Raw genomic sequence first — 15,624 nt, forward strand, 5'->3', positions numbered from 1 at the left:
GTGTTGTATTGTTTTGTATATAATTGTGTGCACAAACTATGTTATAACAAATATTCGAACTGATATTGTAGTGCAATATGGAGAGGCGCCAAGGTAAAGAGCGAAAGAAAATGTCGTGGCCAACAAAGTACACCTATGATTTTTTGCTGCAATACGTGGTGCTCCCATGGATAAAACATAAGAAGAATTTTTTTTTGAAAATTAAAAAAAGTATCACATATTTTTGACAGTCATTTTAAAGAAGCTTCAGCAAACATTATACCCGATGGACTTGCGCATTGTCATCGAGGTTTCCAGTATTTTCATCAATTTCTTCTATTGGTTGAAACTGAAAGTAAGGAGAAATTATTTTAGTTGTATATTTAAAAACTAAAGTATATGGGTACAACTATTTAACTAATTAATTACTAACTAATTGAGTATATAAGGTTAAATGTTGTTATATATATTTTTAAGCTAATTATAAAACCATTGTTGGTAGAGCGATCGCCTTTGAAACCGTAGTACGGGATAGATACCGTGTCTTGTAAAATGGATATATTATGCTTTTAATGCAGGTCACAAGAGGTCAGGTGGATGGCAAATAAGCAGTCATTATGTTAAAATAGTGCTGAGGGTTAAGCGAACAAGTTGAGTAAATCGACTTCTAAATACCTACTGACATATTATAATGTCACCACTCAAATAAAAAAAGCTTTACACTTTTCAGTTTAAGAAGGATGCGTGAAATGACAATTTTGTAATTATCATCAGTTTTACTTTAATATTTACAAAAATGAAAATGTGCCCATATTTCTAAAAACATGTCTTTATCTATAATATTTACATTTTATTATTTTTTCACATTCAACGAAACACCACGCCCTGCGCTCCAACAGAGACTGCGCCCACGGTGGTTGCCCCGATCGCCCGACCATTGCTACGTCACTGCATACATATACAACACAAGGAGTAACGTAAGTATCAACTGTAAATATTTGAAATGTTGCTACAAAAAATTGACGTATAAAACTGTATACACACAGAGAAAAATTTGACTATATTTATAATTGAGCTACTGAGGACGAAAGAAGTAGATACAAGTGGCAACTATTTAATCGCTAAAGACTTTTTTTATAGTGTAAAGGATTCAAATAATAATAAAATAAATAACTAGTAAGTACTTTGTATTTACTATGATAAGAATTTTATTCCTTACATTGGATTACATTCCAGACTTCTATAGGTAAAATGGTGTTAGTTTTTTCATATCAATTTAAATATTTTGGTGTGACTTGTTATTCTTCAAAAAAAGACATCAATATTTTTTCTTGGAATTTCTTTCAGACCAAAAGATCAATAATTATAGAATATGAAAATCACTAAGGTATGTAAAGATTACAATCGCGTATTTTAAATAACCAAGTAAGTGAGCAAAGAGAAGTGTTGGACACGGTACAATACGTAAAAACCTAGGTGGAAATAGACAAGCCACATAGATCAAAGAACAGATCATCGCTGGAAAAACATAATCATGTGATACCTATGGGGATAAACAACTCAATCCGTGTCAGCATATTGATCGGCAATATTAAATACATTACCGCAATTACAAATTCTTTAACATCCATTTCCCGTAGCGTCCAATCATGGAAAACTCAGTAAATAGCTTACTGCAATTATTATTTCCGCGATATCCATTTTTCCACATAGTCAGTTATTTCCGATGACGCTAACTCCATATAGTAGCTGACTCAATTATGATAATTATTTCCTAGATATTCTTTTCAGGATATTATTTTGATTGCGAATACGTCAATAAATAGCGATCATAATTCATTGGAAATGTCACTCGAATATAAGTTCCCAGTCTGTTAGTATCTCAGTCTCTGTATTGCTTCGCAGAACATTTCTTTCTACCGAGATTTGGACCTCGGAACAGTATTACAAGTATTGTAACATAACTACTGTAACATACTCTTGTACCGACTGTTTACGCTGCAAATAAAACTCGCTCCTCCATCCATCGGAGCAACCACCAAATCTCGACTTCCCACCCCTCCTCCTGACGATCTCTTAATCCACCATATTATATGACACCGACATACAAAAATTAATTTTGACGTCGATTTTCTCAGCATGGTCACTGGTGCAGTTAACTTAGTTGTTGTGTTAAAAATAGTTTCGATTTAATTCCCTTTTACCAAGAATTATTTGGAGTCGGGCCGAGTTGCTGTTTTTATGACGTTTCAAATTATTTATCTAATCTTTTACACCACCTTATCATGCATCACTGCAATAATAACTAGCTTCACATATTATCCACATATAAAATACACATGTACTCTTTCTCTACTTTTGTTAATATAAATGAGCAAGTACAAACATCTGCGACCTGCGTCCGATTCACCGGCAACCTGGATGCGGTAGCCGCAATCATTTGCCTTCTTTCTTCCATGAGGCCCTCTCGGTTGTGGTAAATGAAGTCCCTCACGTTTGGAAGACCCATCACGACGGAGGCTGATAGCGCGGACCGACCCAACAGCATATCAGTGGCTTCGTACCTATAAACCATAGTTTAAAATATTATAATGGTTTCGGGATATTAACCCATCGTCAGAACGAAGAAAGTCATTTTAACAGTGAACATTGAAGAGTGTATATTACTTTAAAAAACATTTGGTACGCCCCTTGTATACGGCAGTGGGCGTAGGATAATTACATTTATATTTTGGTAATTGGTTAATTTAATTACATTATATTTAAATTTTATTTAACATTTAAAATAGAGATGAGAAATGTGATGTTAGAACGGTAAATTTATTCTTACGAATTTAATGTATTATGCTTTAATATTAAAACAGGATTAAGAATTGGCTTCTAAAAATATGTTAATATAAATAGCTCAAAAATATCATGTAGGACGCTGGTAATAATAAAAAAACATGTGTAGACACTATTACAATGGTGTACAAACCCCGCAAATGTCAGTTAAATTAATAATTAAAATATTATATTATTAAGCAAGTAAATGTGAAGAGATTATTAAGATTGACAAGAAAAATAAATATTCAAGCAGAGGGTGCCTTCGCTAAATAACTATTTAGGTTAGGTGTACATCATTGTATATCAAAAACACAATATTTATGTAACATATTTTAAACACTACCTATTTCAAAAGTAATAGAACGAACCAGATTTGGGAATGGTTCAAAAATCCGTAAAGATGTAATTAAAATTGGAAACTGATTATCAGATTCAAGTTCAAAATAAAAATCTCCAAAAACTATAATCGTCAGTCTCAGATATAAAAATGCGTGCCATTGGTTCGTCGATTCATCGTAGCACTCCACGTGAGGAGTTGTGGTGACACCGTTGAAACCACCAATAGCGATGATCAGCTCATCGATAACCTCGATTGCAAAGTTGCTTCTCTGATGGTACATTTCGGGAAGTGCGGACCAGGTGCTTGTTGAAGGGTCAAAAACTTCGCCAGAAGCCATACGCGATATGCCATTGAAGCCACCTAAAACGTATATCTGAAATTAAAACTGAAATTATTATATTTATTTAAGGCTCAGTCACCAGTATACAATATTAAAAAATACATTCAATTTGTTCTAATTTTGAAGAAGTCTTTTAGCAATATCTGAATTATGCTATCATCTCTAGAAATGAACGGCGATCAACAATATCAATAAATAATATTTATAAGAAACTAATACATCATACTATATTGGCCCTATTGTTTATTTATCCATCAATAAATCTCTTATCCTAAAAACAGAATAAAGCTTGAGACAATAATATTATATTAGCCGTAGAATGACGTCAAAACTGACCAGACAATAATAAATGAAGTCGCATGCATTGTTGAGATCGATTATTGTAGATTGCAATGAATATATAGATTTTAATCACATTAAATTTGTATATTATAATAATAGGTACTCACCTTGTTGTGAAATGAAATACAAGACACTCCTGATCTCCTAGATGACATTGAGGCTACGTTTGTCCACTGATTGATTTCCGGGTCATACATTTCAACGCTACTCAAGCATTCTTGTCCATTAAAACCACCCGTAATGTAAATTTTGTCTATAAAAAAATCATTCAGCTAATATCAATACTAATCAATTAAAAATATCTATGTAATTTTAATAAATAATTTTAACACTACATCAGGTTATTAGGCTTAATGACAGAAGTGCAGTGAAACAGTCGTGTATTTGGTAATACAAGAGAAAAAATCACAAACACCTAGGCTTTGAGAAAATCACATACATATATTGTGACCTCACCGAGAATTGATCTCGGGGCGCCGTATGGAAGGCCAGCGCCTTACGTACTTGACTGATTGTGTCGCACAAGAATATGATACTGCAGTACAATAGATATGATAAAAAAACACTATTAATTGATGTTTGATGATTAAATTGATGATTGACCTGAAAAATAATTATCACCGTGATGACAATATTCCTTCCAGGAAAGAAATAACGATGAAACATAATAGATACTGAATGACATCTGAACTGTCCAATGATTAGTATAATGCTTATTTGCTTATCTTATTTTAAGATGTGACTTTTAAATTTCAACATACTATCCAATGTGCAGGCACTAGCATCCGATCTCTGAGCATTCATAGATGCCACCAGTGACCATTGGTTGGTCAATCGGCAGTACTTTTCGACTGTCCTCTGCCTCTGGTGGCCATCATAGCCACCCATCGCGTAGATTTCTTCGCCAAGTACCGCCACTGATACGTAACAGCGACGAGCATTCATTGGGGCTACCTACAACAACATTAATTACACTAAAGTAATTACTTATACACGTACATACTTTTAATCCTCAGTTCCTCAACTATTTTCAATTTACACAAAACTGCAAATTCTGGGTGAAAGAAATATTTTATTTAGCACATCAATTTAATCGCTTATTCATTATAAGCGTCTTTCATTCCCTTATGCAGCATTGTCACGTGGCGATTTTTGTTGTTCAACTATATGTTGAATGTCAATTTGATAAGTGGGAACCACATTTCAATAAAGTCGATCTAGTTTCAAGTTGACCTGAACGAAGTTGAAGATCTTTCTACTTGTAGTCAATTCAACAGTGATTCATCATTCGATTCAACTGGTTGCCTAGGCACATAATCAAGGCGATAACATTTTTGTAACGGCATAGTTGATTGTCATGTGTTGCAGAATGATTTCGCTTTTTAAAATATGGCGTTTACCTGATTCACTCGATGTCATCTAGGTTACAACTATTGATTCAACTAAAATAGGCATGTGGGAACATTTATTTTGATGCCTTGTTCAACATTCAATGGATTGTTGAACGACAAAAATTGCCACGTGAGAACGCGGCAATATCCTGCTATGACGCTAAATGAGCGATCTAAGCGCTGCAGATTCACATTGGCAGATAGGCATGGCATGGCGCTGGACTGATAGGAGGAGTGCCAGGTTAGGATGCTATTAAGCGCTCAAGTAAATGTTATCTATCGCTTGTTTCTATTTTGAAAATATACAGTACAGTATTACTTACTTCCTTCCAAACTTTTTGAACCGCATCGAAGCAACGGCAAGAGTTAAAATAGTCGCTCCCATCAAAGCCTCCGATCACATAGATGGAAAAGTCTAATATCGCCATCCCGTGGTACGCCCGAGGACCGCCAGGATCGGTTTCTTCCACCTGTACAAGCATAGATTTACATTGACATCATCGTTCTGACGGTATAATTTTATGGTAGTGAACCACATTAGCACATTAAGAATACTTTTTCGAGGATTCGAGAATAGATGCTTATGAGCATACTGTGGGTGCGGTAGTATTAGTTGAAACGTAACAAGGAGATACGAATGCGGATAATTCAGTCTATCGTCACATCGAATGTGAATATGCGATATTGGATCAGACCACGTGTTACAAATACATTAAGTCACAATACATGCATAATCTGCAAACCAGTGTATTCCGGTATCCTGGAAGACTGCTTAATAGTATATATCTAGGTTATATTTTGGTAAAGTTACAGAATCCTGGCATATTATATGACTGGCAAGCGATATGTATTTTGTAAGTGTCACATGGTGTCCGTATGCTCCATTATAAGAGTGAATATTATTATGTAATTATCATTATTATAATTATAATTGTTAGGTAAATTCGCACCATCATCTGCGAGTGATGGATTCAAAGTTTCACTGGCCAGACGAGTGTCTTGTAGATCAGATCTTTTGTTTTTATGGACAGTCGAGAGAACTTAGACTGCCTCTGATCAATATGGTTGCTTGAAAGATACTTTTTAACTAGATAGCAGTGTCGAAGAGTGGAGGTAGGCTAGGTACAATTTACAGATGGCGTTGGTTAGTTTTTAAAAATCAATTAAACCCTGCCTAAGCCTAACCATAATTATTAATTAAATTAACACAAATACGTATGACTGACAAAGTTTAATGTGCACTATTTATGTCAGATCTTACCTGCATGAATTCAATAAATGAGTACCTTGGTATCAAAGTGGGACATAAGCCATTTACAAAATTTTGCAGGAGACTCACAAACATGTGTAAAAAATATCCGTTTTTCATATAACATACCAACTTTAAACTAAAAAATCTCTATGAAAACTACCGTTTTTGATACTTTTTGTGGATTTTTTGAAAAAAGCATCACTTGCACTACCATAATCGATTAAAACATGAATTTAGTGGGAGGTGGCGTTTGTCCCACTTTGATACCAAGGTACTCAAATGTTTAAAAGACAGTCATTTAAATGTGAAATCATACGATTATGTTGACCGCTACTAGAGAAATCTAGTATTTTTAAGAACAGAAATTAAAATTTCAATTAAAAATTCTATAAAATATTATTTAAACAAACTAAAAATAGTTCCTACCATACGAAAAGGAAAAGAAATAAGTGAAATACGACTTTTGTCGGAGTTAGCTGCCAATCCTTGTTCGAAAGACATTATGAATATAAAATTTAGTACCCTGATCCACCGATCAGCTTTGGTATCGTAAGTCTCCACAAAGGACGTTGGCGATCCCCCGCTCCAGCCTCCCATCGCAAACAGGACCTCATGAGGCACTCGAGGTCTGGCGAGTTGAGGCGTTGGAATCTCCGTATCTCGCTGTCCTATCGTCTCCAAGTTGTAGAGAAATTTGAGGGTTTCAATAACAATCGGTCGCGTGGAATCGTTCCCCGTCACGAGTTCGTGGGTTTTGATTTTTTCCATAAACACCTAAAAGCAAAGATTTTTTCTAATTTTATTTTTGATGATTTTTAGAAAAATGACTATATTCTAAAACATTAGAGCGAGAGGTTTAAAAGAATACTATTTTATGTAATACAAATACTTTATGCAGTCATCAAATGTTTAAAATAAATATAACGGATAATAATATAAATAGATTATCTACAACGTTTAAGGTATGTCCAGGATCATGCTTTGAAAATAGAAAAAAGCTCCATATTGACCCACGCTGAGCACGTCCACCCTTAAGGGAATATTTTTTATTCTTCTTTCGGTGAATAATGATTATACATTAATACCTGCACCTACTTGATATATTATATGGCAGTTTAGAGTATACGCTCCATAACTTGGACTCTGGATCTATGGTGAAAATGATGTAATACATTTTTAAAATATTTTTTTTACATATAATATTATCTATTTATGTATTACTATATATATTAATACAAATGAATATCATTTGATATAATTGTATGCGAGGTAATCAGGCAAAGAAGCTTATCAGTGTAGTAAAAAGTGCAAAACAGTTCAAAGTTGTAAAACGTGTACTCTAATATTTGTCATATATTTACATACTTAAAACTACCATTTTCCTAGAGCTTTTTATTTATACGATATACCGATTAATACTTTAATTATTATACCGATAAGCCGCGTATATATTACACATGTTTACCGATTTATCAGTAACACATTTTCTCAGTAATTTTGCATGTCAAAATTCAACATGTAGATCTTTTCAGAAGATTTATGGAGGGACTCCGGTTAAAGCTCGGTATCTGGACCACCCCCGGAGGAGATGTAGTAACAACATCACAGGCTATATATGCAGAGAGGCTGAGTGTGACAAACTGAAGAAAGACAGAGATGCCTGGGACTGTACAATTAACTGAAGTAAGTAATATACATGTAGTAAACACGTACACACTCACCTTCATATCGATAAGACCGAGCCTGATGCAGGACATCAACGTAACGAAATGATCCCGCCTGTGGAGAGGATCGTGATTGACCCACCTAACGGTCGCGTCCCAGGCGATCTCTTCGGTTCTGGCGTTCAGTTCGTCATCACTCAGCAGGTCTCTGACTTCTTCGCAAGGCAGTTCTAAAAATTCAGGGCTCCCCACGGAGACGGCGGTGAAGTTCCGGAGTGCGTAGCGGCGAGCGTCCTTTTCGAGATCCCGACAAAAGTAATTTCTGAAAAAGATACTTACTTTGTGATGACGTGGCTGTATTTAACAATATATAATATAATTATGTCAAACTCGGAATCCTGCACACATGCTATCATGCAAATTATTCTAATTTATTTTGAAAGACGTAACGTTTTGAAATGTCAATGGCTCTAAATAATTGAGGATCCAAGAAATAAAGGAATCCGAGTTCAAAGATGACCCAAGAGGAGTAAATTAAAATATATTAACTAAAAGTTATTTCAAAGTCCAATCTGTGATATAAATTGTTCACAATTCTACAGCATCCAGTAAGTGAGAACTGATCTAAATAAATAAAATAAAATAAAAAAGTAAATATCTAAATAAAAACTTTTGGTCCACTTTCCAAGATGTCATAAAACACATTCAAAAGAAACCTTTAAATTTCGGTTTTACTACACAAAGGGGTGTTTGTGGGCCTTTAGTGCCTCTGGGATACCACTATATAACGGAATTTGTCCAGCGGTTGTTTACTTGCCGAGCGACATGTACAGCCCATTACCGTTTCATATGCTTAGCGACCTCTTTCACATCGCGTACTCTTGTCTGCTTTTTTATCCATTGGTTTCTTTTGCGATTTTTACGCGTTATGCCAAACATGCACCTTTCCATGCCACGTTGCACTTCTCGTAATTTTAGTGTATTTATCTTACATTAAGAGTCCATGTTTCACAAGCATACTTGAGCGTTGGTAGTTCACATTGGTTGAACACATAACGCTTAACACAATGGGAGGTCACTTTTAAAGATACTACTCAGGCGCCCAAACGCACTCCATGCCAGTTTGGTTCTGCAAGAAATCTCATTATACATGCCACCGTCAATTGATATTTATTGTCCAATATAGACGTATTTATGAGTATGTCGATTGCTTTTAGTTCAGAAAAACAGTTTATCATTACTTGAGTCTTTGAGACATTTATCTTTATACCTGCTTTGCGGCTTTCATTTGCAAGCTCCTGCATCCTGTTCTCTATTACATATACTTATATTATATATATATTACTGTACATTACAAATATTCAATTTATGTATTATATCGCCTTGAAAATATTATTAATATTAAAATTGTATACACAGGAGTTCTTTGAGTATAATAAAGTGTTAGGAATGTAATGATAAAAATAGTTACATATAAATTTTTCACTCATTAATAGACGTGAGGTGATGCACTACTCCTGATTATTTTTTTTAAAAATTATAATGTGACACCTGTACTTCGTTAAAATGTTGCACTCCATTCAATGCCTACCTAATTAATTAAATATTAAAATATGATTAACAAAAATAATTCTCTATATTATTAGACCATTACCTAGCAAACAGCATAGTGCCCAGACAATTGGCAGGAGTAAGCGAGGTATGTAGATAGTCACAGCATAGTTTTAAAACATCAAGAAACGCCAAATAGTCAGCGGTAATAAGCAGATCGTGAACATTCTCATTTGTTATGGTGACCTTCCTCAGGTAGGCATACTCTATTAAATACTTGAGGGTTTCAGAGGTCACCCCATGCAACGTGATATCACTCTCTTCTTCTGAATGCAGTGTTGTGGTGAATAAAGCCCTGAAATAACACATATTGTCAGAAAAAAAACATTTTTTATTCAGTTATCAATATAATAATATAGTATGATAGTTTTGTTCTTCATATAATGGCATTGAGATTTGAAAAATATAACGATACCAAGCACATCAAAGAATTGTGACATATCCATACGCCATCTTCGTAGACACGATCATCATTATTTGTCATAGAAATCTATGTTCAAATACCAATAAGTTTTATGAATTGCTAAAATAAGCTACATATATCCCCGTTTACACGTGCATGGATTTACTGCTGATAGTACGTATTATCGCGGCCATAACATCGGGGGAGTCTGTAACCCCTAGAGAGCGCGTCTCCAGGTGGCGGATAGGAGAATGCCCTAATCAAGGGTAGGAGAAAAATAAAATATCTCCCGCGGACCAACAGACCTGGCCCTCCAGGTTGGGGGTTGGGCAGAGGGTTAACCACTCTCTCCCGTGAAATCACCAAAGGTTACTAATACTACACAATGCCTCGGACATATGGCAACCGCTTATAGACGACCCGGACCGAAAAATGGACTACGAATAGGATTTTGGAACGTACTTAGCCTATACAGAGCTGGCGCAGCTCAAAACCTAGTGGAAGAACTGTCAAAATATAAGGTCCAAATTACCGCCATCCAGGAAACCCGTTGGCCGGATAGCGGAGAACTTATAGTCGGACAGCATGTTATCTACTATAGCGGAAACACAGAAGGGAAACATGTTTTCGGAACAGGTTTTGTGGTCGCCAGAGAAGTAGCAGATGCTATACTTTCTTTTGAACCCGTAAACGAGCGCATATGTGTACGCTCAGAATCAAAGGAAGATGGTTTAATATATCACTTGTGAATGTACATGCCCCGACAGAGACTTCAGAAGAGGCCGAAAAGGATAATTTCTATGATCTCCTTGAAGCGACTTTTGACAGGCTACCGGAACATGATATCAAATGTGTGCTAGGAGACTTCAATGCGAAAATAGGGAAGGAAGCTGTATTCAGACCCTTTATTGGAAAAGAGAGCCTACATGATCATTCTAACGAAAATGGTAAAAAAGTGGCTCTCTTCTGCAGCGCCAAAAACTTAATCGCCCGAAGTACCACTTTCCCTCGTAAAAATATACATAAAGTGACTTGGAATTCAAGGGACAGGAAGACCTTTAACCAGATTGACCATTTTCTAATTGATAGACGACACCATAAAGCTATTGAAAACATTCGAAGCTACAGAGGCGCTGACTGTGATACGGACCACAACTTATCGATAGCAACCTTTAGGGAAAAACTTAAAAAGACAGCCCACGCAAATGCGAAGACGAGAGTGAAGTACCATATAGAAAAGCTGACAACTCCAAACGGAAGAGATAGCTACAGAAAAGAGTTACAAAACCAAATCGGAAAACTCACCGAAGGAGAAGCCTGGAGTATCGATGAGAGGTGGAAGAGACTAAAAGATGGAATGGTAAAAGCTGCTGAAGTCTCGATAGGACTGGCACCCAAGAAAGTAAAGTGCCCTTGGTACGACGACACTTGCCGACAAATGGTGGAGGAGAGAAGAGCAGAAAGAGCGCTCTATCTGCAAAATACGCAGAGCGAAGAAGCACAGAAACGATATAGCGAGACGTGCAAAAATGTCCGAAAGCATCTGAGAAAGTGCAAACGAAGCTTCATCAAAAGTAATTTTGAGCAGATGGAAGAAGAAGCAAAACGAAATAAAACTTGATCATTCTTCTCGAAAGTGAGCTTTGAAAAAAGAGGCTTTCAACCTAGCACGCTACAAATCAAAGATCAACAGGGTCAGATAGTGGCAAACAAAGAGCAAGTGCTAAACATATGGAAGTCCCATTTTGAAAACTTACTTCAACGCTCTGTACCAGATGAACCTTTGGAATCGCCAGAAATCGCGACAGCAGAACCTCTTATACCGCCACCAAATAAGGCAGAGTTGATGGGAGCACTGAGTTATTTAAAGAATAACAAATCGGCAGGAAACGATAATATTCCATCGGAGCTTCTCAAGCATGGAGGAGAAACCTTTCTTAGTGCCATGCTTGAGCTACTGCAACAAATATGGGAGGAAGAAAAGATCCCTGAAGAATGGAAAGAATCACTGGTCTGTCCTATCTTCAAGAAAGGGGACAAACTCAACTGTGCAAACTACCGTGGCATCTCTCTTCTTCCTACTGCATACAAAGTTCTGTCGAACATTATTCTCGAAAGAATTCTACCATATGCCGAAAACATTCTTGGTGACTACCAATGCGGCTTTAGACGAAACCGCAGTACTACCGATCAAATCTTTACACTGCGCCAAATCTTTGAAAAGAAATGGGAATACGCCCAAGATGTACACTGTCTCTTTGTAGATTTTAAAACCGCATATGACTCTATTGATAGAGAAGCTCTCTGGAATATATTGAAAGAATTTGAAATACCGTCAAAACTTATAAATATAATAAAAGTATGCATGGACGGATCCAGAAGTAGAATTCATATGCAAGGTAGTATATCAGAATCTTTTGAGGTGACAGCAGGACTAAAACAAGGCGACTCCTTATCACCCATGCTGTTCAACTTAGCTTTAGAGAAAGCCGTTAGAGAAGCTCTGAAAGCAGAAGGTGGAGTTACCCTGAATGGGTCCCATAAAATATTGGGCTACGCAGATGATTTGGTGGTGCTCGGAGAATCTGAAGAAGAAGTCAGAGATATTTTCACTCCTCTGGAGGACACAGCGAAAAGGTTGAACCTACGAGTAAATGTGGGAAAGACCAAGTATTTGAAAATGACAAGAGGCATTGAACCCTCTGGAAACATTGGAATAAGAAACTCCTCGTTCGAGAGAACCTCTCTCTTCAAGTACTTGGGCTCCAACATTACCTCTAAAAATGAAATGTCCCTAGAGCTCTCTGACCGACTGAGAAGTGGAAATGCAGCGTACTTCGCGCTGAGTCGTCTGTTCAGGTCCAAAATGCTGTCCATCAAAACGAAATTCCGGGTGTATAACGTGGTCATCAAGCCAATCGTCATGTATGGATGTGAAACGTGGGGTTTAACAGAAAAACAAGAAAAGGCGCTCCAAGTGTTTGAAAACAGAATCCTCCGGAGAATACTTGGGCCCGTCAATGAAAACCACAGGTGGCGCATCCGCACAAACGCTGAGCTCTTCGACCGATACCAACCTAGAATCACTAATATTCTGAGGTCAAGAAGGCTCAGATGGGCGGGCCACGTTGTACGATCTGAAAGATCTAGAACTCTCTATAGGATTTACAAAGGCACACCAGCTGGCACTCGACCTCTTGGCCGCCCTCGACGGAGATGGGCGGACAACATTCAAAGGGATGCGGAAAGGCTGGGGATAGTCAACTGGGAAGAGAGAGCGCTGGACAGAGATGCCTGGAGAAACGTTGTGCAGTCGGCCATGGACCTGAACGGCCCCTAGCGCCAGTTTAATATATAACAAGAAAATGTCCGTGTAAATATGTATTATCCTGCAGTTGCAAGATTGTATGCATGAATCAAAAAAGTTCGGAAGCTTCTGAATTTTCATGCGACAGTTGAGAATTTTTCGATATGCGCCTGCGCAGTAGAACGATAGTGGCGAACCTGCCGGCAAAAAAACGAATTTTTAAGTTAACCGATTTTCACTACCTGTCAAATATTTGTGGTACATACCATAAAATAACAACATCGCGTTTCGCTCACTCTTGAAGAATGAGATTGGAGAGACAGTCAGGACTTGTAAATAGTTATTGTCACGATAGTTTAAAATACACACTATTGCTGCTAGTAAATCCATGCACGTGTACAGGCGCTATATATCTCTGATATGTAACACAGTTCAGGTTTTAACGTTTATAGCAACCTTTTACGTTTTTTTTAATAATCTGGAAAATATACGTAAATGATGTTTACACAATATTTATTTTCTGCAATAAAAACCAGAAAATTGTTTATTTTTTGTATATATTATCCCGCAAAGAATATTTCAAGACTTTCCAGTCTAGACACGTACATATGGCGCGTGAATGTTATAAATAATATTAATAAACAAATAAACCAGACAAAGTATTAAATTAACATTACAGGAAGTATTGACTTGACGCAGAAAGGATGGCGCGGTGGACAGGGAATGCTGCACCGTCAGATGTTCTGAGGACTGCATCACAAAGAAGACCATCTTCTCGTAAACGCTGAAGAGCGTGCAGCGATTCTACCATCATACATCCTGCTCCCGATGGTGTCAACTCATCGCCCATTGCCTATAAAAACACAACTCACTTGTAACAAGTTACCTACATACTATTTATACATTTATTCAATGTTTAAATCAATAATTACTAAAATATTTTTCTTGCCAATACCTACTGTTGATTATTATTTTTGTAACGGTAAATAATATTCTATGTGAATTAAATACTAAATGTGTTTCCAAATAGACAGCAAAATATTTATTTATCACCGTCGATTTAATCAAATATAATATAAATCACTATTTAAAAGATTTTGAAAAGAATTCTGTATATTTGCAGTGACAAGTTATTAGCAAGAAAATATGAAAACCGATCAACAAAAGCGAATCGGTTTCGATTTTGAAAATAGAATCTTGTTTTACAAAATATTTAATATATTTTATTGCCATGTATAGTAAAATTATAATCCCTACTATTAGACTAATAAAAACATAAAATCTAATAGTAAGATCAGTTAATTTAATAAACGCGCATGTTTCATATTCTGTTATCTCTAGTAATACCATAGTATTGGAAAAAATTGATTCGTACTTCAATGATTAAAAAATCAAATTCATTGAAAATTGACGTAGCGCTGAAACGAAATACGATTGTTTCTTAATAAAGCAGACATCAATGACACAACGAACATGCGAAATAAATGGTCTAGGACGATTCGGCGCCGGGACAACTGGGCGCCACGCAATCGAAAGAAATTCGAAAATAAATAGATGTTCGTGAATTATAATATGTACTTACTTTTAATATACTTACATAATTAATATTATTATTTAAATTTAAATTTTTATATTATCACTTAATGCTTGGTGAGAATTGAAATATGTAGGTACACGTAAATAGTGATTTAATTGTGCATAAATGCTTAAGTTCCAACGAGAAAAAAGTTTTATATTTTTATATAAAACCTCAGGCATGATAATTCTCAATCCGCAATAAAAAAGCATTATCTGAAAGGCAACATTAATTAAAACTACTAAGTAGTAGATAAAACTGATTATAATTCTTCGACTACTTTCTGTATAAAATCGTAACGAACGTCTATTTATTTCATTTGACAGTGCGGCGCCCAATTATCCTGGCGCCCAGTTATCCCATTCCGGAAATAAATGAGAATTAACTGTTTTCTGTGTCAGTGTGGCAAGGATTCATAGTGAAAAAGATTTCGCAAAACCGTTGTAGCAAAAAAATGATTCACATGTAATTATAATTTGAATAAAATAAAAAAATATTTTTAAAACACAAGCTACCACTCTATAATTAAACGCAATAACAGTCAGCGCATAAATTAGAAGATTTCCAGAATTACTTTTGGTCATCCAATCAAT

General features: G+C 36.0%; 1 protein-coding gene across 1 annotated transcript; it reads right to left on the minus strand.

Moving 5' to 3' along the window:
• Positions 1 to 256: 256 nt before the first annotated feature.
• Positions 257 to 14,305, minus strand: klhl10 (kelch-like protein 10). Its single transcript, XM_085956948.1, has 10 exons — positions 14,133 to 14,305; positions 9,789 to 10,040; positions 8,192 to 8,456; positions 6,993 to 7,244; positions 5,542 to 5,688; positions 4,589 to 4,781; positions 3,935 to 4,080; positions 3,301 to 3,518; positions 2,390 to 2,543; positions 257 to 328 (listed from the first exon to the last, which is right to left on the minus strand). The coding sequence occupies exons 1-10, from the start codon at positions 14,303 to 14,305 to the stop codon at positions 257 to 259; spliced, it is 1,872 nt and encodes a 623-aa protein (XP_085813074.1).
• Positions 14,306 to 15,624: the final 1,319 nt, after the last annotated feature.

Source organism: Rhyacophila brunnea, unplaced genomic scaffold (genome assembly GCF_057557595.1).
Source record: "Rhyacophila brunnea isolate RB1 unplaced genomic scaffold, BYU_Rbru_1.0 scaffold_6, whole genome shotgun sequence".
NCBI classification, from domain to species: domain Eukaryota; kingdom Metazoa; phylum Arthropoda; class Insecta; order Trichoptera; family Rhyacophilidae; genus Rhyacophila; species Rhyacophila brunnea.